The 27,132-nt window shown below is 39.5% G+C and overlaps 2 protein-coding genes across 7 annotated transcripts; one reads left to right on the top strand and one right to left on the bottom strand.

Annotated features, from left to right (window-relative positions):
* The first annotated feature begins 13,585 nt into the window (after positions 1-13,585).
* On the top strand, positions 13,586-20,175 carry LOC131022052 (5'-3' exoribonuclease 3-like). 6 transcript variants are annotated; one of them, XM_057951453.1, is made up of 26 exons: positions 13,586-13,605; positions 13,660-13,972; positions 14,104-14,209; positions 14,809-14,885; positions 14,962-15,153; positions 15,243-15,362; positions 15,446-15,508; positions 15,599-15,700; positions 15,804-15,905; positions 15,994-16,161; positions 16,246-16,323; positions 16,388-16,537; positions 16,632-16,709; positions 16,804-16,842; positions 16,905-17,000; positions 17,079-17,174; positions 17,299-17,369; positions 17,463-17,591; positions 17,689-17,765; positions 17,855-17,895; positions 17,978-18,052; positions 18,136-18,278; positions 18,385-18,474; positions 18,558-18,633; positions 18,704-18,777; positions 18,853-20,175. In XM_057951453.1, the coding sequence occupies exons 2-26, from the start codon at positions 13,826-13,828 to the stop codon at positions 19,964-19,966; spliced, it is 3,504 nt and encodes a 1,167-aa protein (XP_057807436.1). In that variant the 5' UTR covers positions 13,586-13,605; positions 13,660-13,825; the 3' UTR covers positions 19,967-20,175. The 6 variants fall into 6 exon arrangements, with proteins under 6 accessions (XP_057807436.1, XP_057807419.1, XP_057807428.1 ...); XM_057951436.1 differs by having other exon boundaries at positions 17,451-17,591; XM_057951445.1 differs by lacking the exon at positions 13,586-13,605 and having other exon boundaries at positions 13,632-13,972.
* Positions 20,176-22,647: 2,472 nt separating this feature from the next.
* LOC131022044 (probable aspartyl protease At4g16563) lies at positions 22,648-26,860 on the bottom strand. The gene is made up of 4 exons (XM_057951417.1): positions 26,710-26,860; positions 26,467-26,589; positions 26,050-26,228; positions 22,648-25,748 (listed from the first exon to the last, which is right to left on the bottom strand). Exon 4 carries the CDS (start codon positions 24,034-24,036, stop codon positions 22,837-22,839), a length of 1,200 nt encoding a protein of 399 aa, XP_057807400.1. The 5' UTR covers positions 24,037-25,748; positions 26,050-26,228; positions 26,467-26,589; positions 26,710-26,860; the 3' UTR covers positions 22,648-22,836.
* Between the last annotated feature and the right edge of the window lie 272 nt (positions 26,861-27,132).

The raw sequence follows: 27,132 nt of genomic DNA, 5'->3' as shown, positions 1-27,132 counted from the left end.
TATTCGATAATATGAAATTATTAACTGGAAATAAAGTTCGTTAATTAACCAAAAAAACCACACATGAATTTAACAATATACAACACTAAGCAAAACCAAGTCTAGTGCATCTACTATTCCAAGCTTCACACAATCCAAATATAGCTCTAGTGATCTTGCTCCTATATGCCATCATGTTTCTGTTACCCCACTCAATGGATGGAGAGCCAGATATCAGTCGTTCTACATACATGCAGATGAAAGGCCCGCAGTTGACAGCGTCCTGCTGCTGAAACTGATCCTCAAGTGGAGCAAACACCGACGACATTAATGGCCACTTCGCCTTTGCCACTGTCAAATCAACGGATGTGTGGTCTAGCCACATCGACCACTGAAGGACACGCGACAACAATCTCAGAATAAGTAGTAGTTGCGTCACTTGAAAATTTCGCCACTCGTCATTAAGATTGTGCGCTACTGGGTCATACACCTCGCAAACGGCTTCGCCCAACCGAATACTACAAAGGAGAAAATGGTGGTCAATAATAACCGGCATGAGAACCTATGACGAATCACAATGAATTGGTTTAAAACAATGATAAATCACAAATAATTATCTAATATATCTTTGATCATTACCTATGAGGCATCCATCCATCCAATCTTTTGACTGGGAGCAAGTTCATGATCCGAAAGTTTTTTTCCACGTACAGCGGAGATCCAGTCTATGTGAGGCTTCTAATCTTCAGCTATTCCGTTATGCGTCAATACATGCCACACCTGGGCAGAAAATTCACTTGCTTTATATTTGGTCAATAAAGCTTCCCACTCCTTCTTTAGGTATATCTGCAAATCAAACAAATAATTAATTATTTATATCCGTACCAATGAAAACATAAAAATAATTAAAGTTTACTTACAAACCAATCCGTGCCTACTATACCTGTGTTATTCTTATTGACTCCATCAAGTAAATCACCGCAGCTGGGAAACCTATGTCTCAACGTCATAAAGTACAAGTCAATATCCTGCAACAAAGTTAAAATCAGTAGGTTAGTACAAAATAATGTAAGTTAAAATCAATATATTAGTTACCCCAGCTATGAATTCCTTAATGGGATTCTCCACCCGCTCGAAGTCGTCATACACCCGCACACCACCACTTTCCCTGACATACACCTCAAGTGCCTTACCACCTCGACAAGTATTCATCCACTTCTCATATGTGTCACCACAGTATTGTGTCACTGGACATGGAACTGAGCTATTAACCCAAGGCGATCTCCGAAATGTAGACGGATGTCTCTCCCTCTGGCTGCGACGAGGTGGTTGCTCTGTCTGTGGCGCTTCTTCCGTCACACTCGAACGACGCTCTTGTGACTTGACTCAACCCAAAACACCTAAGGGATTGACTCGCAATCGTACGAGGTCGTCCTAGTGTAATAAGCTAACTCAAGTCGTCTCTCAAGGAAGGCTAAACATGGCTCTGATCATGCTACGCACAGAAAACATGAAATAAACCTAAACACTCTAATCAAAAGTTGGGTCTGACACTATCTCGCTCACTTGTTCACTAAAACATAATTGAAAGGAAGCATATAACGTTAACTAGGCAATAGATAAGTAGCAACTAAGAACGTAGTGATAAACATTAACAACTAGGGTTGTAATCTAACACTCCAAAACAAACGAATATGAAATCATAGTCATCGATCAACCACTATCTAAGCATGAGAACAAAGTCAAGCATCAAATTCAATGAGAACATTAATCGCCATTAGAGAGATTCCTTAACAAACGCAATTAAAAGGAAATTCAGCAAGCAAATCAAACGACGAACTAACTAGGCACTAAAGTTATCAAGGATCAATCACATCACGGACACTCATCTAAGAACTCTAATTCATCAAGCAAATAAACAACCAAGAAAAATCCAATGGAACTCAATAAACTAAAATAAGAAATCAAATGGGTTCTTACAATTAGTACGATCCAAAACTTCAATCCAACGTAATGTAAACTGACATGATCTTCAATCCAACGAATCCAAAAGATGTTTAATGATGTTTAAATTCCTCAAAAACTAGGGAAACTGATAAACATGTATTTTTACCTCTTGGTGTGTCATTTTTGATGTTTAGTTATGAGGATTTTGTGTGTTTGATGGTCTATTTGAGCTTATATTCGTTTATGGTCAAGAACTTGTTACTTGCTTGTGTTTGAACGAATTTTCAGAAATAATGAAGCAGAATTTGGAATAATTGGCTGAAATACAAGTTGTATTTCGTCTCAAGAGGATTTCGTGAGCGCAAACGGATCATAAATCGTAGTTCGGACGAGAGAGAACGAGCCAAAACAAAATCGCTGCGCAAAGCTGTCAGAAGTTATGTTTCGTCACGCGGGCTAGCCATGCGGCCGCGCGAGTCGCCGTATTTCCGCCCAAAATTCGTTTTTTTAGCGATTTTGGGTATTTTTTGAGAGCTACAAGACCTAGGGCATATAAATACTCCCCAAGAACTTATTCTCTGCACCTTTTATCATCTTATATCATATTTTACTTTTCCTGAGAGCTGAGGGAGACGAAGAACGGAGCAGAGCAAGATTGAAGATTTTCAACTATACTACGGCTTTATTGTTGAATGATTATTTGTATTTTTGAGATTTTGATTTCTAGTCATATGTCTATGTGTGGCTAGAATCCTTTTTCCCAGGGTTTAGGTAGTAGACATGATTTGAATTTCTGACTGTTTGATTCAATTAATTGAGATTGTTTTTTCTTTTTATGTTCTTGTTACCATTGTTTGCTTTATTGATTGGCCACCAATTTAGCATAATCATAGGTTTTAATTTGAGATCGGGAGATGATAATTATTACTTGAACTAAGAACATAGAACACATTTATTTTAATTCTAAAGAGAATTGATAATTGTGAGGGCGTTAATCCTAGAAACTTTTAGGAGTTACATGTTAGAAGTGCGATCCAGGGATGGTAGCCTTGCATGTAATCAACGGTTTGTATGCCACGGGAGTGGGTATAGACTAGTTTTGAGATTGCCTTAGGAATCGTCTTATTAATTGAATTGAACATGTTAGTTAGGAGAATCTGTTGAAACCTTTACCTTGGGAATTCTTCTCTTATCTGTTTCTTTGTTTCCCAGCTTGATTTATTTTCTTTCCTGCTGTTTTATTTATTTTGTTCTTTACAACAAAAACTCTTAATTTCGTTTGTCCAGATAGAGTAGCATAATTTAGGATAAGAATTGGTTAAATCAGTCTCTGTGGAATACGACCTTGCTTGCTACTGTACACAATTGCACCCGTACACTTGCAGCGTGTTAAAGAATTTAGCGAACAAGTTTTTGGCGCCATTGCCGGGGACTGATTTTTATCAGTACTATTCTGTTAATTGTTTGATACTACTCTGGATTTTTTTTTTCTGTTATTTATTTTTCTGTTCTTTATTTTTCCTGCGGTTCTGATTCTTGCGTTGGAGTTTTCTAGGTAGTGCATGAACACGCGATCTCAGAAGCTTCCTCTTGAAGATTTTGATCCTGAGATTGAAGCTACGCTCCGCCGCAAGAACAACCAAGCAAAGCAAGATAATTTGGATTCTATGGCCACTGCGGAAGAAGTCCGTGCGTTGAGAGAGCAGTTGCAGGCGGTGTTGGATGCTCAGAAAAATGCTGCTGAGCAGAAACAGCCGCCTATTGATGAGGCATTTACTCCACTGTACCAGTACCAAGAGCCGCCCAGAGTCAACGCGAATAACTTCGAGCTAAGGACTGGGCTGATTACCATGGTGCAGCAAAACCAATATGGAGGTAAAGCCGTGGAGGACCCAAATGCGCATCTGGCGCAATTCTTGGAGTTGTGCAGCACTGTCAAGATGAACGGAGTCCCAGATGACATCATACGACTCCGCCTTTTCACATTCTCACTCCGGGATAAGGCAAAGTCATGGTATCATACTTTGTAGCTGGGAGCTAATCCTGTATGGGGGGATTTGGCTGATCTTTTCCTGCGGAAGTTCCATCCTCCCGGGCTCACATTGAAGTTAAAGATGGAGATTCTCCAATTCCAACAGTTCGATGGAGAGACACTAGCAGAGACATGGGAGAGATACCAGGAGAAGTTGAGGAAGTGCCCGTCCCATGGCTTCGATGAGGGGACTCTGGTGGTCATGTTCTATAACGCTTGTGGAGAGCGCACCAGGATGTTCATGGATACAGCTGCAGGGGGCTCATTGCTCAAGAAGGGGAGTTCTGAAGCCATGGAGATCATTGAAAGCATGGCCACCACGAGCTATCAATGGCCATCCGAGAGAGTTCACTTGAAGAAAGTTGCTGCTACCTCCAGTTCAGATCCCGTGGCATTGATTTTGACTCAACTGGCAGAGATGAACTCAAAAATCAATGCTATGACTGTTGGCAATTCTAAGCCAGCTGTAGAGATCCCGACAGGCGTAGAAGACGTCAACTACATCAATGGCAAAAGCTATGGGAACTTTCAGCATGGGCAACATGGTGGATACAATAGTGGACAACAGTTTCATCATGGAGGGCGTCCACATCCCAATTTGGCTTATGGGAATCCCAACAATGCAATCCAACCTCCACCAGGCTTCTCTGTTACGAATGGAATCATTAATGAAGAGAAGAAGCCAAATATAGAGGAGCTGATGATGAAGTTCATCTCCAAGGCAGATGAGATGATGGAAAAGCTAGAGTCCAATGCCGTTGCTATGGGGACTCAAATGAAGATGTTCGAGACCCAATTGGGTCAAGTAGCCACCGCCGTCAACAAACTCCAACAGTCGGGTAACCTCTTAAACAATGCCAAGGTGAACCCAAAGGAGCAATGCATGGCCATTGGATTGAAGAATGAAGCCCCCTCAGAAGGCAACCATGGATCTCATGAGATGGAGAAAGAAGAGCTCTCGTGGAAAGTCTGGGAGGAAGGCCGACGACTTCCACCTCATCTGCGTCCTCCTGGGTGGTTGCCGTTTCCCCAGCGTCACTTTAAGATGGTTGATCTGCCGAGCGGGACTACACAGGAAGGGGCCATGACGGCAAAAGAGGAGAGCGCACGGCTGATTGAGGAAAAAGCTGAGGAGGTCACTGTTGAGGTTTCTGGCAGAAAGAAGGATGAAAAGCAAAAAGCTACTTCGCCAGCAACTGTGGCCATTCCTCTCCCTAAGCGCCATAAGAAAGAGAGGGTGAAGGAGCAGTTCTCCAAGTTCTTAGAGATCTTCAGGAAAGTGCACATTAATATTCCATTGGTGGAAGCACTGCAGGAGATGCCGCAGTATGTTAGATTCCTGAAGGAGATTATCTCGAGGAAGAGGAGGCTGGAAGAGTTTGAGACGGTGAATCTCAATGAAGAATGCAGCGCAATCTTGCAGAGGAAGCTGCCGACAAAGGTCAAAGATCCGGGCAGCTTCACACTTTCCTGCATTATTGGAGGCCAGCATTTCGGAAGGTCACTCTGCGACCTGGGGGCGAGCATAAATCTTATGCCTCTATCTGTTTTTCAGCAGCTGGAAATTGGAGAGTTGAAGCAGATATCAATGAGGTTGCAGATGGCGGACAGGTCGGTCACCTACCCTCGTGGAATTGTGGAGAACGTACTCGTGAAGGTGGGGGATTTTATTTTCCCTGCAGATTTTGTGGTTCTAGACATTGAGGATGAGAACAAAATTCCACTGATTTTAGGGCGCCCGTTCCTGGCAACGGGAAGAGCTTTGATTGATGTGGAGAAAGGAAAGCTCACACTGCGAGTTCATGATGAGAGCCGAACTTTCCATGTCTATGAACCATGCCACATCCACAAAGATGAAGCGCCAAAGAAAGCAAAAGATCCGGGCAAGGTAAGTGTTGATGTTTTTAATACATTTGATGCGGATCCTTTTTCTTGGCAGGACCCAGGTGATCGGAAGTTTAAAGGAGGAGTGTTGGTTGAGAAGCATGAAGCAGGGAGAAGCAGTTCGCAGCACTGCTTGTACCAGCCTCCTTGATGAGTTTGCTGTTCGGTCGAGCTAACGACGTTAAAAATAGCGCTTATTGGGAGGCAACCCAATTTCTGGTTAGTTTGTTCCTTTTCGTTTGTTTGTTTGTTTGTTTTCGTGCCCCACAAATCCTTTTCAAACTTATTCTCCTTGGTGGTGAATAAGTTTGGGGGGATGTGTCTTTGTGGGTGCACTTTTCTTTTTGGTTGTCTTTGTTTGTGTCGTCGTTGAGTTTTCTTAGTCTTGCTTTGGTGGTTTCTTCGTGATGTTACATTGATGATGATGTGAGTAGTGTAGAGTTTTGTGGATAACTGGTTCATGATGATTTCTGTTTAAAACTTGTGAAATTGCATGCGTTTGTGTTTATATTGTTGTGATTGAGCATGAATGATGAATGATAAGCATGGTCTCTATGTGGTTGCAATCAATGAAATAAGCTGTGAGTTTTGAGCCTTGACTGTCATTATTTTTACAGTCTTATTTCTTATTCTTGAGTGATTGTTTGAGTATGCTTGTGTCTCACTAGAACTTGTCTTGGTTTCTCCCTCGAGGTCACATAGTGTGCTTAATAACTTTGAGATGATAGAAGGCCATCTTTGCTAGCCTATTTATCCCATATTTGTCCTATATCTTTATATGATCCTAGTTCAACCCTTTGAGCCTTATTTTTTTTTCATATTCTTTGATTTAGCTATGGGTGAGAGCTTGGAAATTGTTAATATGGAATAGTTGGTTTGTGGAGATGAATGATCGTGAGTTATATTTTGTGGTTTCAAATTGAAAATCCTAGTACCCTACAAGTTGTTGAAAAAAAAAAAAAGAATGGTGGAGAAAAGAAAAAAAGAAAAGAAAAGAGAGAGCAAAAGAATTGAAAAAATGGGTACATAGGATGCATTAGAGAGACATAATGTTATGAGAAATAATTGTTGAGTTGTGATGATTTCTCGCATTGAAAAATCTGATTTTGTGAGAGGTGGAAGATGGTATGGTTTAAGAATGTTATAAGGTTGGTGATCGAGCTACATTGAGGAGTATCTTTTAGTCACTCAGCCAAATTTATCCTACCTTACCAAAGAGCCTACATTACAACCTTCAATAAAGACCTTTTTTTATCTTGGTTATAGGAGCACACATTTAGTGGTGGAGAGGTGAGACGATTGACAAGCTTATGGATGAGTACTTGTTTAGCTTGAACTGAGCGTATACACGTCCTTTTTGAATTGATACACTTGAGAGTTGAGAGTTCTTATACTCTTTATCTTTTTGGTGAGGATTGCAATTCATTGAGACCATAATTTGAGCTTGTCATGATTGTGATATCTTGATGATAGGAGATACAAATGCATGTTGGTATTTTGTTGACAAATCTGAAGCCATAATGTTATCCACTTTTCTCTACGCTCTTGTTGATTCATTCTTGGTTCATCTTTGTTTTGTCCGAGGACGGACAATAGTTCAAGTTTGGGGGGTTGATAAACATGCATTTTTACCTCTTGGTGTGTCATTTTTTATGTTTAGTTATGAGGATTTTGTGTGTTTGATGGTCTATTTGAGCTTATATTCGTTTATGGTCAAGAACTTGTTACTTGCTTGTGTTTGAACAAATTTTCAGAAATAATGAAGCAGAATTTGGAATAATTGGCTGAAATACAAGTTGTAGTTCGTGAGCGCAAACGGATCATAAATCGGAGTTCGGACGAGAGAGAACGAGCCAAAACAAAATCACTGCGCAAAGCTGTCAGAAGTTATGTTTCGTCACGCGGGCTAGCCATGCGGCCGCGCGACGTGGCCGCGCGAGTCGCCGTATTTCCGCCCAAAATTCGTTTTTTTAGCGATTTTGGGTATTTTTTGAGAGCTACAAGACCTAGGGCATATAAATACTCCCCAAGAACTTATTCTCTGCACATTTTATCATCTTATATCATATTTTACTTTTCCTGAGAGCTGAGGGAGACGAAGAACGGAGCAGAGCAAGATTGAAGATTTTCAACTATACTACGGCTTTATTGTTGAATGATTATTTGTATTTTTGAGATTTTGATTTCTAGTCATATGTCTATGTGTGGCTAGAATCCTTTTTCCCAGGGTTTAGGTAGTAGACATGATTTGAATTTCTGACTGTTTGATTCAATTAATTGAGATTGTTTTTTTTTTTTTATGTTCTTGTTACAATTGTTTGCTTTATTGATTGGCCACCAATTTAGCATAATCATAGGTTTTAATTTGAGATCGGGAGATGATAATTATTACTTGAACTAAGAACATAGAACACATTTATTTTAATTCTAAAGGGAATTGATAATTGTGAGGGCATTAATCCTAGAAACTTTTAGGAGTTACATGTTAGAAGTGCGATCCAGGGATGGTAGCCTTGCATGTAATCAACGGTTTGTATGCCACGGGAGTGGGTATAGACTAGTTTTGAGATTGCCTTAGGAATCGTCTTATTAATTGAATTGAACATGTTAGTTAGGAGAATCTGTTGAAACCTTTACCTTGGGAATTCTTCTCTTATCTGTTTCTTTGTTTCCCAGCTTGATTTATTTTCTTTCCTGCTGTTTTATTTATTTTGTTCTTTACAACAAAAACTCTTAATTTCGTTTGTCCAGATAGAGTAGAATAATTTAGGATAAGAATTGGTTAAATCAGTCTCTGTGGAATACGACCTTGCTTGCTACTGTACACAATTGCACCCGTACACTTGCGGCGTGTTAAAGAATTTAGAGAACAGAAACAAAGGTGAAAATCGCCTAGGAGGCTGCTGGAGTCGAGTGTCCCCAAGAAAACCCTAAAAAAAGGGTTTTAAACCAAATTCCGTAACTGCCGTTTTTTCGTGGGCGGCGGCCACCGCAGGCGGCGCCGCCGCCTACCCCCTTCGCGGTCCATCTCCAAACATAAGCAGGCGGGCGCCGCCAGGCGGTGGGCAGCGGTGGCTGCTCCGAAAATCTTCAAAAAGGCCTCCAATGCTCCCAAAAATCACCCGAGAACCTGGCAACCTGCAAGTGACACCTAAGTGCACGAAAAACAATCGAGCGAGTAAAAACAGATACCAAAAAGTGCAGAGTAAGCTCGAAAGAGTACTAAAATATACATAAAAGACGCTCAGAAATGAGGTAAACATGACTCGGGCTCCTCCGTCTGAGTCGCCCCTGATGAACTAGATTCTCTCCACTCATATGGTGGAACAGCAGTGATCGGCTCAGCAAAGTATATCGGCTGCTCTGTCCTATACTCCTGGTCGCATGAAGGGGGAAGATCCATGAGGGTAGACAAAGGTCGACCAGTCAAAATTCTGTGTAGCCGGTGTGCAGTAGCTGTGATCCTTTATAATGTCCTTCCACTGCTCGTTATAATCCCGGGTCTCTGAAGGGCGATAATCATAATCTGAAGGGCGTGGATAATAATTCTGGGTCTCTGGAGGGCGTGGATCGTCATCGCGGGGACCTGAATTGCAGGGACCTGAAGCGCTGGGACCGGCTCTGTTCCTTGGAGGAGACCGTCGATGGTAATCATCAGGGGATTCTGACCCTCGAAAATGTTTGCTATTGCCCTTGTCCTTATTGCCCTTGCCCTTCAGTTTATCGTATAATTTGTTAAAGAACTTCTTCAACTCCTTACGGCTTAGCGTCTTGACCCATTTACGGTCCATCTCACCCTCGCTGGGATTGGATGCTGGCCGAGATCCGCTCGACGATGAAGAAGATGCGCCCTTGGCCGCTTTCCTGGATCAACATAATGACGAGGCGGCTCGTGGGCACGAGCATCCCTCACAGGGCCCCGAACACTCTGGCTGCGAGTCATACGAGGTTGTCTAGCTACCTTCTCCTCGTTCCCGCGCTCCTCCACAACATGGGCTCTGGTGTGCTATGGAAATCGGACACCCTGAGCTAATGTGTTCTCGGGAGATTTGAATCTCACAGAGAATTCGCACGGTGTCAGCGCTGATATGAAATAGTCACTCTCCATCACATGTTCATCGGGGTTCAAATCCAGGACACCACCCTAGAAAGCAACATAGATAATATTTTAGAACATAAGTAAAAATCAGTAACGGTGAAACACTAAATTTGAAATAACTGATTACCTGTCTCTCAAATAGATCTTGTAAACCGTAAAGCCGAGGCTTACCCCTAAAAGTCCATCTCAAAAATCTTGGGTGCGCTGTCGGATCACCACTAGATGCTTCCACCATCTGTCCGAAGCCCGAGACGTGCTTCAATGCCCAAACAAATAAAGCCCACGACGGACCGTAGAAGTGATACTTCTCGCCGCTTCCTATGTTTGTCGTATAATGGCGTAACAATTTATATGAATACGCGCCCCAGGGAAATCTATCAAATGCCTCTAGATTCTCCACCAGCACCCAAACCCACGGCTGTACACACGTATCCAACCCAAGAACAAAGGTGTGAGCCACACACATGAGCACAACACGAAGATACATGCTCCCATCATCGCCATCTACTCGACGACTCAAATCGCACACGCGTTTAATGAGCTCGTGTACGGTCATAGTTCACCCACCACAAAATCTTCGGTAAGCCTCCACGCGTCTACAGTTGTGCTGTAATGTCGCATCAAACGTCGTTGGACCGAAATTGAGCCCAGTCACTAATGCGTAGTCTACGGGGGATAAGCTGACTCGTGCTCCGCACAGAAAGAACCACATCTCATCGTTTTCTGACTCAATCTGCCTCGTTATAACCTGGTGCAATGCTCTATTGCTCTTCATGCCGGGTCTCCAATCAGTGAAATGACCAAAACATGACGCTCTAAACCTTCCCAATAACTCTTCATTGTCGACCAACAATAAAGTGTGCACCAGCTTCAGAAAATAATTTTTCCTATAGTATGTGCTGATCAATATCTCCGGCTGGTTAATAGTCTCAGGACGAAGATATGGGACATCTGCCTATTCATTTACAAAATAAAAATCATATTAAATTCAGTAAAATAGTAAAAAAAACAAATTCTATATCAAAATGCCTAATTCGAAACTCATCTATATCAAAATGCACAAACTAACATCTCATCTATATAGTTTCATAAAGCAATACTAATTCTCGACAAAATGAACATTGTTAACTTCATATATAATTTCATACCAAGCAATATACATAAAACAATTCATACCATGCAATATAATTCATACCAAGCAATTATTCGTTAAAAAATAATTAATTAATTAACTACTCATATAATTATTCGTTAAAAAATTATTAATTAATTAACAAACACTGTTAAACAATATAATTAACACTTAAACAATATAATTCATACCAAGCGATATAATTCTCGGATCAATACTAATCCAATAATGAACACTTAAACAATATAATTAAATTAAATTCAGTAAAATAGTAAAAATTAATATGAAGATACAAATAGATAAAATAGAATATGTTATGCCGATATAGCATTTGTCCGGCCGGTGAAGTGTCCGTACAAATGTGTCCGGCCGGGTAGATTTTCGGTAAACAATGTACCGGCCGTACATATTTTTCCGGGCACATTACCGGCCGAACAGATGCTCTATAGGCATAAAATATCCTATTTTATTAAATTTCATAAAAAAAAACCTATGAAGAAGATGATGATGATGAAGATTCCATGGATGTGTCTCTCGCGTGAATGAACTCCAAATATCTCTCTCTCTCGTTCGGCCGTGAATGAACTCTCTATCTCTCTCGGTTATATTGGTGAGTAAAAAAACTGAGGAATATAATAATATATAGATTGAAGGAGTAGATTCTATAAGATATATGGACAAAAAGAAGAAGAAGAGTGAAACCGATACAATCGGCTTTATGTCTATCACAAGAAAATCTAATTTTTTTCAAAGATTTACTCAAGATACAATGCAGCCTTGGAAATCTTAACAAATTTAAAGTGGTCAATATTTTGTTCTTTATGGGTCGGCTTCATGCCTTGGATAGAAAGAAAAAATTAATAAAAAAAAAAGAGATACACAAGTTACAACTTATGTCCGCCTCATTAAAAACAAACGAAACCGAAAAAGTTACAAATAAAGATAGGGTCGGACGGACACATTGCATGTATTCAAAATTTAAAAGTTAAATCAAAATAGGCTTTTATGCATGCATTTTAAAATTGAAAAGTTAAAATTTCCATCAACATTGGAATTCTATAATTCGGTACATGTTTTTTATTGGAAAGACAAAAAAAAAATCTAACATGTGTAAGACATGTGTAAGAGCTCAATATTGATGTTGATATGTAGGGGTAAGATAGACAATTAGGGCATAAAATGCTTTGTATGATAACTTAGAGTATTTAAAAAAAAGAAACTTAAGAATGTGGGCATTTTAAATTTCCACTCAATAAATAAATATATTACTCCCTCCGTCCCATTAAAGTTGGCCACGTTCTTTTCGGCACAGGAGATTAAGAAATGTATTGTTATGAGTTAATTAAGTGGTTCATATTTTTAAATGACTTTTGTTTATCTTAATTGCATAATTAGTAAATCTGCCAGCAACCAGCAAGCAACTCGCCGTCGCCGGCGACCGGAGACCTGAGCACCACCACCACCTGACCACCCTCAGATTCAAGAGCACCACCCTCAAATCTAAAAACAACCACCACCACCGTCGCCAACAACCACCACCCTCAAATATGAAAACAACAACCACCACCCTCAATCTCCAAACCCTAAAAATTCAAAGTTTCCCCCAAAATCAAAGCCGTAAACCACCAGACGGAATTCGTCGCCGTTGCCGGCGCCCCTCTCCCCCTTCTCAAATCATAAACCAGATCCCACCACCGGGCATCTCAAAAACATGCAAAAAACTTCAAGAAATCTCAAATCGCATACCAGATCCCACATAGACCAGGTGGAATTCGTCGCCGGCGTCCGGCGCCCCTCCCCCCTCAATCAAATCGCAAAACCAGATCCCGGAAAAGGGCTAGGGCTCGCGACTCTGGAATTACAGAGACCAGGTGGAATTCGGAAGAGGCCTAGGGCTTGCGACTCCGAAATTACAGAGGGAGGAAGAATGAGAGCGAGGGAGACATGCCAGGCTAAGGCGGAGCAACGCAGACCTTGAGGCGACAACGACGCCGGAGGTTGCAGGGCGGTGATGATTTCGATTTCGATTTCAGAGGAGAGAATTAGGGCTCTCTTGATGTTTCACAAATTGAGAAATTGAGAGAGAAACTAACGGAGCAACGACGTCCTCGGTCGACAGCAGCGTCGCCGGCGACTGAGACGGCCAGAGAAGAAGGCGACGAGATGGAGTAACTGAGAGAGCTATGAGTTGGCGGTGATAGAAGAGAGGAGATAGAAGATAGGATTTAATTAGAAGCTTAATTAAATTTAATTTAATGGATTTAATTAAGTCTAATTTTTTCCTATTTTAGAAAGTGGCCAACTTTAGTGGGACAACCAAAATGGAAATGTGGCCAACTTTAATGGGACTGGAGGGAGTACTATCTAAAACAGAATGAGACTTCTATTTATGTTTCAAAACTCTGTTCCAAAATTGAAACATAATACTTGTAATAATATTTGATGAAAATAAGAGCAAAATAAAATAAATTAAAATAAAGAAGTCCAACCGTCGCCATTATCTGCTCGAAACCTGCAAGCTATCTTTTCAAGGTTTCGAATAAAGAGAAAAGCAAAATTAAAATTGAAAGAGAGAAAATTTTCAAGGTTTCGAATAAAGAGAGAAGCAAAATTAAAATTGAAAGAGAGAAAAATACAGAGTAGCAGATTTTGGTGATCAACAATTCTATTAGTACTTAAAAGAGTTTAAGGTTTCAAATAGCGTTTAAAATTACATAAAACTTCACTCACTGTATTTCCAGTTACTTGAAGAATGGGCGTGCCGTCGTTTTACCGGTGGCTGGTCAACAAATATCCCAAAGTTGTAGCCGACGCCACCGGCGGTGGAGGTGAAGGCTTCGATAATCTATACCTCGACATGAATGGACTCATCCATCCTTGCTTCCATCCCGACGATCATGTTATCTCTCAACTTCATCTTCGTTTTCTTTTCTTTTTCCTTTTCCATTTTTTACTGGTTATTTGTACTGCTTTTTTTTTTTTTTTTTTTCCATATATACAGTTTTTGAATTTTTCTTATTTGATGTTCAGCCGTTTCCTCCATCGGCTGTCGACGAGGTGTTTCGGGACATTCACGATTACGTCGACCGTCTCTTCGACATCGTCAAACCTCGTAAACTGTTGTTTATGGCTATTGGTGCGAATACGACATATACGTATTTATCTATCGTGTTTTAATCTCGTATTATACCGCTATAACAGCAAGTGTGAGGTTCTTAAAAAATAGTAGCAATAAGAAATAATAGTAATGGGTGTATATTCAAATCTTTCTCTTTCACCCCTGGAAAAAAAAAAAGACTTTTTAGAAAAATGAAGATATTATTTCATAACGTATATATAAGTCTACTGATTTAGGTCTGAAAAAATAAAATGCTAATTGTAGTTTTGGAGTGGTGGCAAAAGATGGAATTAGATATTCAAGAGTTACATCTTTTCAGAGATTGTAAGAAAAAATTACATGATGCAATTCCCTTTCCAAATAAATAAAAAAATATCACTAAGTGAGATTAACAGACACATGTGAAGTGAAGCAACGGAAAGCTTAAATGAAATTAGCATCATAGAAAATGAGTTGCAATAAACAAATATAAATGCTACTATGTGTGAAAGATTCTTGATGTTGAGTTGATTTGATTAGTTTGCAGAGATATAATTTACTTGGAAAATCTGATAAGTGGTGCTACTAATTTTGAATATGGCTTCTTACTTGATAATTTTGTACACATTCAACACCAGATGGCGTAGCTCCAAGAGCCAAAATGAATCAACAAAGATCGAGAAGATTCCGCTCCGCTAAGGATGCTAAGATTGCTGTTAGATTCCTCCCTTATATATGTGTGTCTGTATGCATAGTGTGCATGTGTTATAGCTCCTTCATTTATTCTGCAGGAGGAGCTTGAAGATCGTCTGAGAAAGCAGTTTGAAAATGAAGGCAGAGCTGTTTTGCCTAAGGAAGAATCCGAGCTTTTTGATTCGAATGTGATCACTCCCGGCACCCAATTCATGCACATGCTCTCCGAGAATCTGAGAGGCTACATAAAACAGCGGTTGAACGAGAATGCAGCATGGAGAAACGTTAAGGTTGTCTAAGGAATCCTTTTGTCATAATAAGAATTTTATGTGTAATAATCATGAGTTAGTTTGGAATAATGAGATTTGGCGTTGTGCAGGTTATCTTGTCTGATGACAAGGCTCCGGGGGAGGGGGAGCATAAGATCATGAGCTTCATCAGAGCTCAACGTGCTTCATCTCAATATGATCCTAACACGAAGCATTGTCTGTACGGTCTGGTAATCTCTTAACATTGCCTTAAAACTCCTAGCTTTGTGCTTTCTTGATATGATATGTAATGCTACTGTCGATTTTGATGCAGGATGCAGATTTGATCATGCTTGCGTTGGCTACACATGAAGTACACTTCTCTATTCTCAGAGAGGTTTGGTTTCTGTGTCTGGTTTTTGTTCACAAACTTTCTTGCTCTCATTTCCATTGCTTTTCATGACCAGTAATAGCCTGTTGATAACAGGAGGTGCTGCCTCCAAATGGAGAACTTAGAAATGGAACATTTCAGGAGAATTGTGGTCGTGCAACGACTCATTCTGTGAAGTCGAGAGGATGGTTTAAGGAGGTATTTGAAGGGTTTTGTGTGCATAATTCAGATCATTAGCTGGATATTTCATTTTCTTTTTGCTGTTAATTCATTACATTGATGTTTATCTGTCTTTAAATAGCATCCATGGCAGCCTTCGAGCTGTGAGCCTGTAGTTGAACCAGCCAAATTGGCTTCTAGACAGGAAGATAATTTTTGTGTTAGTAAACGACAAGCTTATCAGGTATCTCTCCTTTGACTTACTTTACAAAATGAATTTTAATGCTGCAAGAGCTGAGGATAAGATTCATCTTTTTCCGTTGTGTTTGCAGTTTTTGAATATTTCTGTTTTGAGAGAATACCTTGCTATCGATATGGAAATTCCTAGATTTGAAAATTTTGAATCTGATCTTGAAAGAATCATCGATGATTTCATCTTCATCTGCTTCTTTGCTGGGAATGATTTTCTGCCTCACATTCCCAGCCTTGCAATCCATGAGGTTCTCTTGTTATCTTTCTGTATATTCCAAGTCTTTGCAATGTGATACTCAAAATGAAATGAAATCTTCTCATCTCGTTTCTAGGATTGTATCGATCTGCTGATGGATGTATACAAGAAAGAATTCCAAAATCTTGGAGGTTACTTGGTGAACATGGAGAAGGTAATTAACTTCTATAATTTTGATGGAATTATTTTGTGTTTATTTATAGTGGAACCTGAAACAGGTCGATGATAAAAAAGGGGGCTATATAAAGTTGAGTAGAGTAGAAAGATTCATACTTGCCGTTGGTGCATACGAGGAGAAAATATTCAGCAAGAGAGCTCATCTCAGAGACAAAAAATTGAGTCGAATGCTTGCTGAGTACAGAGAGGCTGTTAGTTCTGGCCGTTATATTGATTAGTCTCGTTCTCGTTTCTATCATCCTTTATGGTAACTGGACTTAAACATTGGATCTCATTTTGATTCAGAAAGAAGATGAAAAGAACTGTCTGGATGAAGGAACATCATCCGAAGTATTAGGCATTCACGACATATCAAGTATTGATGTATGTCTGCAGCTTCTTTGTTAACCTCTTTCTTAGCTTTGTGCTCAATACAGCCTCATTTTATGATGTCTTATGCTATGAAACGTCATTGCAGAAATTGAATATATCTGCTCCAGTTGTAGATGCTGATACGGTATGTAAATTTTGCTGCTGTACGTTCAATGCTGTGTATTACACATACATTTCTTATATCAGGTTTTGGAAAATACAAAGGAGTTAAAGAAAAAATTGAAAGACTTGTTAAAGAAACAATCCGATTTGTTCAAAGATGGCAGTTTTGGTACAGATAAGGTATGCTACATTGCTACTTGTAAATATATTCCTTAATTCTTTCTTGATAGTGTAATCATCTTTGAACCTCTCTCATAGGTGAAATTTGGCACCCCTGGTTGGAGAGAGCGCTATTACAAAGAAAAATTCTGCGCTGAAAACCCAACAGATATGGAATTGATGAGAAAATCTGTGGTATGCTCAAACTATATATGATGAATTAACACTTATTTTAGCATGATGACTTAAGTATATATCTAGAAAAACGCAGTAGTTGATCTTGATCCCATTTCTCTTTACGATTACACTCAATTTTTAGGTTGCAAACTACGGCGAAGGACTTTGTTGGGTGCTACTTTACTATTTTTCAGAAGTCCCATCTTGGAAATGGTCTGTATATCTTCTTTTAACTCGGTTGATTCCTCTTTTAAATTCTTAGTGATGCGCAAGGGATTCATATCTGAATTTTAGTTGCGTTTATAGGTTTTACCCTTTTCATTATGGCCCATGTACCTCCGACTTCAAAGGGCTCTCTCAGTTGAAGGTGAAGTTTCAGAAAGGTTTTCCCTTCAAGCCGTTTGATCAGCTAATGGCAGTACTTCCTCCAAGGAGGTGACTTCATCAACATCTTCTCATTGCGTTGAATGTTAAAATTTGGCCAACGCACACTGATCTCTGATGTCTTTGGGAATGCTTTGCTATGATGCAGTTCTCATGCACTGCCTGTGGCCTACAAGGGGCTCATGGTTGACAAAGAATCCAAGATAATCGACTTCTATCCCACAGGTTCGGATCATGCTAAGATAAACTGCGTATTTTTTGAAGCAACTGATTATAGATGTATTTGAAATTGAAATCTCTGCTCAATACATCAGAATTTGAGATGGATGTTGATGGGAAGAGATTTTTGTGGCAGGTATGTAACAGATTTGTGCAGATCATAAAATTTCAAGTTTGTTTAATTTCTTGCTAATGTGTAGTCTTTTAATCTTGAGAAGGGTTTATGCAAACTGCCGCTTATAGACGAAGCACGTCTTCTTCCGGAGACGAGGAAAGCTGAAGAGCTACTGAAGGTGAAATGTTGCAGAAATATATATGCTTTGTTTCTGGTTCTAGCATATTCAATATGATTTTGAAATTCTGTAATAACATATAGGATGAAGAGAGGATCAGGAATGAGGAAACTCCTCATCAACTGATTCTAAGACGTTCAAGCGAGTTGAGGCAACAGTTCTCGTCTTGCAGAGAGAGGAAGAACTCGGAGAAGATCAAAGGATCAATTGCGATTGAGAGTCAAATGTAGGATTCTTGAAGCAAGAAATACATATCGGTCTATATGATTTTCTTTTGGCTGCTGCTATTGCTCTATCTTGCTTCTGTTCTTGATTATGGAATCAATTTTCAGTGAAGGGATCGAAGGTATGTTACACGTAACGCGCGAGGATCTGATTGAAAGTGACGACGAAAAGAAATATGAAGATTCACCAGATGATATGTAAGCCAGCAAAGAACACAGTATGGCTTAGTTTCATTTCCTCTGTTCTCTTACTCATACTTTTAGCTTCCCTTCTTGATCAGAAGCATGTTCTACGAGATCCCTCGATGTTTCCAGAACGTTCCTCGACTTCTCGAAGGCGTAAACATACCCGAAAAGGTGAGCAAACAAACACCTTCTATTTTACGTGATTTAAGATTCTCTACCAACTATTTCTATTTCTATGCAGATTGTGTGCAGAAATGATTTGGAGGAGATCGTACTTTGGCACGAGCGCAACAGAAACGGCACTTTGCGCACCACGTCCGTTAATTCAAAAATCTTCTAGACATCTGTGCTTGTATTGTGCTAGCTAACCAGAAACACCTTTGGATACAGGTCACACAACCAGAAACCGGATTTGGCGCCAGAAGGCACGGGCCGTGGATTCAGTTTTGGTCGAGGAAAAACATCTGTAGCTGAAGAGAATCCCAGTCGCAATGCTGCTGGTATGTTCAGACCTTATGGCGACCACGGAAACATGGGCCGTCAGCAACCAGCCAGAACATATGTCCCGAGATCAGGATCTTTTAGGAGGGATGGTCATGGAGGCAGTGAAGGTTTATCAAAAATAGTATCAAATCATCGTGGCACATTGAGCTACAGACCTTACGCCAATAATTTCTGTCCGTCTCGTGGTGGTGGTGCAAGCGAAGATTGGAGGGTGCGTAATCCGTCTAGAGATGGTTGGGCGGGAAACTACAGAGAGGTCTCCGGCCAAAGACAGCATTCCTTTCAGGCGTTTGTGCCTAATGGAGGTCGTGGCCTAGGCAGTCAGCATACAAGTCAGTCGTTCATGCCTAATGTAGGTCGTGGGCAAGGCGGCCAAAGACAGCATACGAGTCCGCTGTTTACGCCTAATGGAGGTCGTGGCCTAGGCAGTCAGCATACAAGTCAGTCGTTCATGCCTAATGTAGGTCGTGGGCAAGGCGACCAAAGACAGCATACGAGTCCGCTGTTTGCGCCTAATGGAGGTCGTGGCCTAGGCAGTCAGCATACAAGTCAGTCGTTCATGCCTAATGTAGGTCGTGGGCAAGGCGACCAAAGACAGCATACGAGTCCGCTGTTTACGCCTAATGGAGGTCGTGGCCTAGGCAGTCAGCATACAAGTCAGTCGTTCATGCCTAATGTAGGTCGTGGGCAAGGCGACCAAAGACATCATACGAGTCCGCTGTTTGCGCCTAATGGAGGTCGTGGCCTAGGCAGTCAGCATACAAGTCAGTCGTTCATGCCTAATGTAGGTCGTGGGCAAGGCGACCAAAGACAGCATACGAGTCCGCTGTTTACGCCTAATGGAGGTCGTGGCCTAGGCAGTCAGCATACAAGTCAGTCGTTCATGCCTAATGTAGGTCGTGGGCAAGGCGACCAAAGACAGCATACGAGTCCGCTGTTTACGCCTAATGGAGGTTGTGGTCAAGGGCGAGGTCAAGGGTGGTATGCAACAAAATCTTGAAGCTTACTAACTCTTTAACAGAGAAGAGAGAGCAGTCCTCAGTTTTTGTACATGTGCTGTCTGGTTTGAGTAGTACCCGAGTTTTTTGGGATCAAGAAACTAAGAATCCATGTATAGGTTTTGTTGTGCAGAATGTATTTTTGTCTCTTTGGAGACTACAGCTGTAACTATTGATGAATTTGGTAATCCTCAAGCTGCAGTTTGAATCATGCGTTTCTTGGATATGTATCTATTTATTATATGAAAACACGGTTTGTGGCAAAATGGTAATTAAATAATCATGTTAAGGGTATTTACAGAATTCAACAAATTTTAATCTCATATATTTTCTCTCTCCTCTTTCATCACACGATTTCTTTGAATTTTTCATATATATTTTCTTTCTCTCTCATATTCTCTTTTTATATTTTTGTGATTTTTTTTTAAAAAAATCAAATTTTATTTTAAAAAAAAATATTCAATATATATATCTTAAATTAAAGACAAATGAAAGATTTTTAATTTGGTATATAAATTATTATAACTTAAAATTTTAAAATGTTTATTTTTTCTCTCTCCTCTTTTTTTTTTATTTATTTTTTTTTTATTATCAAATTTTCATATTTTTTATCTTTTCTTATTTATATGGTTGTTTTAAGGTTGTCATTATTATTAATATTTTTTCTCTCTCCTTCTCTACTACAAAAGTTTGTTTCTACTCTCTTCTCTATTGATAAAAAAATAAATATCATTGAAACATTATATTTATATGTTGAATTATTTTATTAAGCATAACATCAAGATACCTTTAATTCTTTTGTGGAAATATCACATCTCCTTAATACTAAACAAACGTTTACTTTTTCTCTTTGGTTTACTATTGTATATAAATTTAGTGGCCTTTGCACATCAATTTTGAAATATATATTAAAATTATCCAATTATTATATATTTTTTATTTTGCATACTCGCTTATTTTTTGGTCAAATTTTGTGCTGAAATACTATATGAAATCCTACGTACCATATTTGTCGACTATGATGCACGGATTCTTCAAAAATTAGCATGTACGGCGAATCAGATTCTTTTAGGGTGCGATTCTCTCGGATTCTCGTCGGATTCGCACCCGATTCGCCACGTGGCGTATCTTTTAAAACAATTTATAAAAATACACCGGATTCGCAAATTTCATAGGCGAAATTCACGTAACTCGTGCACGAAAGGCCTACACAAGGTTATTTTGATAATTTTATTTTCAGTTATGACTTATATATTGGACTAATAATATTTGAATCGTTATATTGTTGCTCAATTAACTTATATAATTGAAAAGGCTTAACTTTTGGGTAAAATAAAATGTAAATTACATATAATTAATTTAAGAAAATTTAAATTGTATATATTTTATAAGCATTATATATCATAAAATTTTAACAATTAGATGTATCCTTGCCGAATCGCACCCTATAATTTTTAAAATCCGTATCCCCGTACCCGTATCGTATCGCCCCCACATCCGCACCCCCGTACCTATGCAACATAGTTTGTCGATTATTAATACAATGTTAATTGGGCATATTAAAACAATGTCATTTATGTTTAAAATTAGCATCTAACTAAATAAATTAAGAATCAAAGTATTAAATTGAGAGAAAGTGAGATGAATGAAGTTGATGAGAGAAAATGACAAGAAGTAATCCAAGAAATCAAAGTAATAGATAGATACTCTTTTTGCTACAACAAATATGATTAGATATAAGGATTAGGAGAAAACGAAAATAGGAATTAAAATAATTTTAGGGTTTTTAATTGTCTAACAGCCTGAAACGACGTTGTTTCCATCCAATTGACGTTATATCCATTTTACACACAATCATATTTATGTCAAGTTGGGATTATATGAAAAATAGTATTTCAAAAATAATTTTGTTTTATAATTGTGAATGAAGGTATTTAATTACTATATAATAATAATGTGTGATGTCAATTGCCATTATAAGTAATTTAAATAGTTTACAAATAATTATAAATATACGTTTATATACCATGTTCAAAATTATAATCAATAAAATTTTATAAACTTTGAAATTATACCTTTTTAGCAAAAAAAAATGATTTTAGAAATGTATTTAAATATGTTTGAAGGAGAAAGCTAAAGCAAAATGATATATTTCATTTTTATTGGGATTTGTTTTTTGGCATCAAATAATTATTCAATTCTTTATTACTTAGTATTCTAAAAAATTCTAAGAATATAATTTATTTTCCTACTGATCAATTGAAGCTTTTCTAATAAGATGACATAGGTAATGAGCTACCTTAGAAAAAATAATTTTATGCATGATTAGCTCGTATTTTAAAAATATATATTGTGATGTGAATACTTTTTTTTTAATTATATTTCTTCGTTTCTTTTAATTTGTATGATGTGTTTATTCTATAATTTTAGGGAAGAAAACAAAGTTTTCCATCAAATAGGTGGAGAATTAAAAATGATACTTTTGAAAATTATAAAATAAAATTAAGGATCTTTACTGAGTAATTGATGTAGATTATTTTAATTTTTTAAGAAAAAATAATTTACATTTACTTATATTCAAACTATATTTAATATTTATTTTTTTATTCATTTGATACATCATTTTTTTTATAAATTAACATGATTAAATAAAGAAATTTAAAGGCCGCGCTACAGGGGGCTCGAACCCAAGACCTTCGGTTTTAGACATTAACCCCTAATCACTTAGCCGATACACACACGACATCGTTTAATTTTAATGCAAAGCTATATTGGCCGTGCATCGCACGAGCGAGTGTACTAGTAAAACAATGATATATAAGTTTGTTACACAAATTATTGCTATATAGTATCTGATAAATTTCCTAGCATCTCATGAGCAAGATTGCTGTCTGAACCCAAACCTCTCATTCAACAGATCATACTCAACATGGAAGTTCTGCATCAAGAAATTTCCCAGGATCAACGACGGCCCGGTCACGAGATCCGGCCCGAGCAACGTGTCGTCGGTGACCACTGTGAGGCACAAGACTGACCTCTTGTCATCATCCACAACAAAGAAGTAATTGTCAAGTGGCAACATCATTTTTGCCCCACCCTTGAAATGCAGCTCCATTTCTGGGATCCTCACATCCTTGTGCCCTGTAATATCGAAGCAAGGCTTCAACCCCGTCGCACCCTCCACCTCCGCAGCCCTCTCGTACTCCGTCACCTGCTCAGAGAATGCATCCGACACGGCCTCAAACACCGCCTTATTCATGTAAACAAATGTCGACCCCGAATCAACTATAGTCCCACCATTGCCATCCTCATCCGGGACGAGTTCTTGGTGAGAGACCTCGACTTTCCTCCCCCCAACAATGATCTTCTTCAAGTTGACGTAGTAGTAATCCGCCAGTGCACTGCCTTCATCCCTTGCCGGATTCTTCAACAATGGCGTGTACTTGAGCTCGGCAGTCTTCCTCCCTGAATCCGAATCCGAATCCATCATGAGGAAGCTGCTCCTAGGGGTGTTGTCAAACTTGTGAGAGACATGGCAGTATGAGAACTTCTTGAGGCCTAATTGGCTCGGCAGTGAGGAAACTCCCCTCCCGAATCCAACCACTCCCGCAGGCTGATTCGAGGAGAAGAGGGAGCACCCCACGAGAAAATCCTCGATTTTCCCATGAGGCATGCTGAGGGTCTCCACCATGGCCACACCTCCAGTGGAGCCTACGCCGTAGAGGATGATATACGGCGGGCAGATTTGAGTGCAGTTTGCTTTGGACAGTAGGCAATCTTGGCAGCTGGTGTTGGGATCAAATGGTTTGTGAAGCCAACCACACTTAGGGTTCGTGCATCCCACAACCTTGGCCGAGGATGATTGCTTAGGCATGAAGGAAGAGATAGCTGTTGAAGGGAGAGAGCAGTTTCTGCAGACATATCTCTTGGTGCAAGGGAACCAAGAGAAGCTGCTGCCAGTGTCGATGATCATCGGTATGGACTGAGGCGGGGTGCCGAAGGCGAAGGGAGACTGTGTATGCTCCATTGAAGGGGAACAAAGGGGCGGTGGAGGGAGATGAAATCTTGCCATTCTTGAGGTGGTGGGCCCGGGCCACCGCGGCTGAAGCTAGCTCCGTGAGCCTCTGCAGCGGATCCGAGTGAGGGAGGGCGGCTGAAGAGAGAGATGGGAATGGGAGCTGCTGCAGAGGTTGAGGGTGAGAGAGAGAGCAAGAGAGGGATGATGAACACAATGCAAGCAGACATCGTGCCTATTTTAGCTACTTTTCAAGTTCTGATCTAACCTAGAAATATGATATAGTTTTTGAGGAGTGATTAAGGAAAACACGTTTCTATATGTGTTGTTGACCACAACAACTGTCAGTGAGCATGTGAACGTGAACATCAATGGAGAGGCAAAGAAAGGGAAAAAAGTGTGATGACAGAAACCAGTGGGCCTTAGCTGATCAAGTTGGGATCGAGCAATCTTGCATTCAATGATAAAAGATTAGTTGGCAGTAGCCGTTAATTGGCACCGTTGCCCCTCAACTTCCCCATCCACTGCATCTAATGCTTTTTACTGCACACTTGCAAAATAGCTTCAATTATGTTTCAAGAATCTCCAAGAAATGCCAAAAAAGAGAAAAAAGTTCCAATCTTGCTTCAAGAATCTACTTTTTCACATCATCTCAGAGATCTTTTGTTATCATGAAGTTTCATTTATTTATTTTTCCCCTTCTTTTTGTGGGTGATGGGAAAACTCGCAGTTGTTACGTCTGGATAAATTTCAAGGTAAACAACACAAAATGTTTCTGTAGTTCGAATACATTCATACCTTCTTACAAAAGCACATAGAAAGACTGTAAGAAAACTATACCAAATGTGGAAGACAAATAAGGTTGAATACAAGCAATGACTCATCTAGACAACGATAAGTCTGCCTACCTAACTCCCACATTGAGCAACATGAAGCTAAAGTGGCAACAAACCACATGGGCACACAGCAACGAGACATGTGAAGAATCGTCGTTTTCATATGGGGATTGGCAGACAGAAAAGCCAACCGGACTCCAACCCTTTACGTACCTGGGTGTTCGTTCCACTCGCTCCGAGGGGCCCACGTGTGCACTGAACCGCGCTACCATTATACGAAAGCAGCCAACTTTACATCCAACAGTAGACTTCAAAAATGAATCATAAGACCAAGGCTTAATTTTGGCTTCGATTTAACATTGATAAGCTGCCTGATTTAGAAATTACTCAAGAGTCGCAGAGGCACTTGAAAACAAGAAGAAACAGCGGTTGGTTGATTTCTATCACAAATTCGTTTGTGCTTTCGCTTTCTTTCTGGCCAAAAATCCTTCCTTCACTGCAGCCAGTGCATCCTGGCTTCTCCTGTGATGGTCCTTGCTTGACTTCCCTTTTGATCGTCGAGTCCCTTTTGGTCCCCTGCAGCAGACACCGCATCCTCGCTTCTTTTTTTACTGTCGGGTCTTGGTAGGTTACAAGCTGATTGTTCATCCGCGACCTGATCTTTAACAGGACAATCAGAAATAGGCTTTCTATAAGGTTGGTCAGACTTCTCATTGGGAGAATGATGCCAGCAATCTCATCCTGATGCCTCTTTGCCATCCTTGATGAATCCGAACTAGCACCAGTTGTCAAAGAAGAGACCTGATGCGGTGGCTGAACTACCGCTTCATCAGGATGCTTTTTGGATTTCCCCTTATCAGCATCTCCAGAACCACATGCTATGTTTTTGGAAAGGTTGAAATAAAAATCATTGAGATCTGCCTTCGTGGTAACCTATTAAAACATCGAACAAAACTACAATGTAAAACATCTACTACAAACAGAACCTAATAGCAATGTAATACAGTTCTCACTATAACAACACCACCAAGGAGCAAAAAACAAGTCTGAAATCCCACAATTTGGTAAGAGAATAAAATTATATGGTGATAATCCGCAACTTGATGGTTAATTAGTGAATTATAGCCGATAAGGTAACAAGCAAGGGCCAAACAAGCTACCAAAACCAGACAGAACAAACTAAGCCATACTAGAATAGGTTGAAGAACAGGGAGAAGAAGTGAGTCCAGCTTACATCATCACCAAGTCCCTCTTCCTTCATCAATTTGGCTTGCTCTGCCTTGTGAGCACTAGTCACCAACTTATTTTATCCGCATACAAATGTTGGTTTTGACTTCTCTTATTGGCAAGTTTTCTCTCATAAACTCTCTTGTTGTTTTTTGCCTTATCTATCAGTCCTTGAATATATCTTGGCTGCAAATGGAAATAAAGAAGTAATCAATCATTTAAAAGCCAAACATCTAGCACCTCCATAATCAAAAGGAAAAGACTTTGCAGGGCATATAGTCATAGATCAATATATATAGAGGTAAATCCATTTGCAGCCAGAGACGAAGTTACAAATTCATTTTTCACTTTTTTGCACTGCAGTCAATGATAAAATTACTAGAAACTAAAATTTAATGAGGAAAGCAACATATTCCAACAATACCTTTCTATCTTGGCGATCTTGCTCTTTAAGAAGAACTTGTTTCTCCGTCATTTCATCATATACTCCATCATAGTCAAACGCCTAAGGATCTTCTTCAAGAACCTTTTTATGCTGCTCTTCAACCTATTGAGAATTTAAAATGAAAAGAAAAAAGTACACAAATAAATCTTCAAACCCAAAAATACAATCCAAGAACCATAATATTTGTGAGTAGGCAAACTATGACAGCAGAAGAAGACTCACATCTTTAAGCCTTGTCGTCTGCCGTACTGGTGCTGCAGTGCAGCTTGCTGTAGGCTTGCAGTGCTGCTGCCGGAGTAGGCGGGGCCGGGCGGTGGCGAGAGAGGAGGGAGGAGAGAGCGAGAATTTGGGGCTCAGAATTTCTAATTTTTATATGAACTACTTTGACTTTCTACTTTGAGTTAATTGCCTATAAATACATGAACTATACTCAAATTTTGATTTTTGACCAAATTTATTTTTTTGGTTAAAAAATACATAAACTTTTATATTTTAGGAATTTGATCGGAGCCGAAAGTTCGTCGGCTAATAAATTGATTGTCTGAATTATGATGGGCAATTTAAAGGTACCGTTGAAAAACTCTTAATCTTATCTTTCTAATGATACTTATATTGTTGGGTTTTGATAATCGGAAGTAGTAAAAC

Source organism: Salvia miltiorrhiza, chromosome 1 (assembly GCF_028751815.1).
Source record: "Salvia miltiorrhiza cultivar Shanhuang (shh) chromosome 1, IMPLAD_Smil_shh, whole genome shotgun sequence".
Taxonomy (NCBI): Eukaryota; Viridiplantae; Streptophyta; class Magnoliopsida; order Lamiales; family Lamiaceae; genus Salvia; species Salvia miltiorrhiza.
The sequence above is the reverse complement of the archived record's forward strand: the minus strand, read 5'-3'. Positions and strand labels throughout refer to the sequence as shown.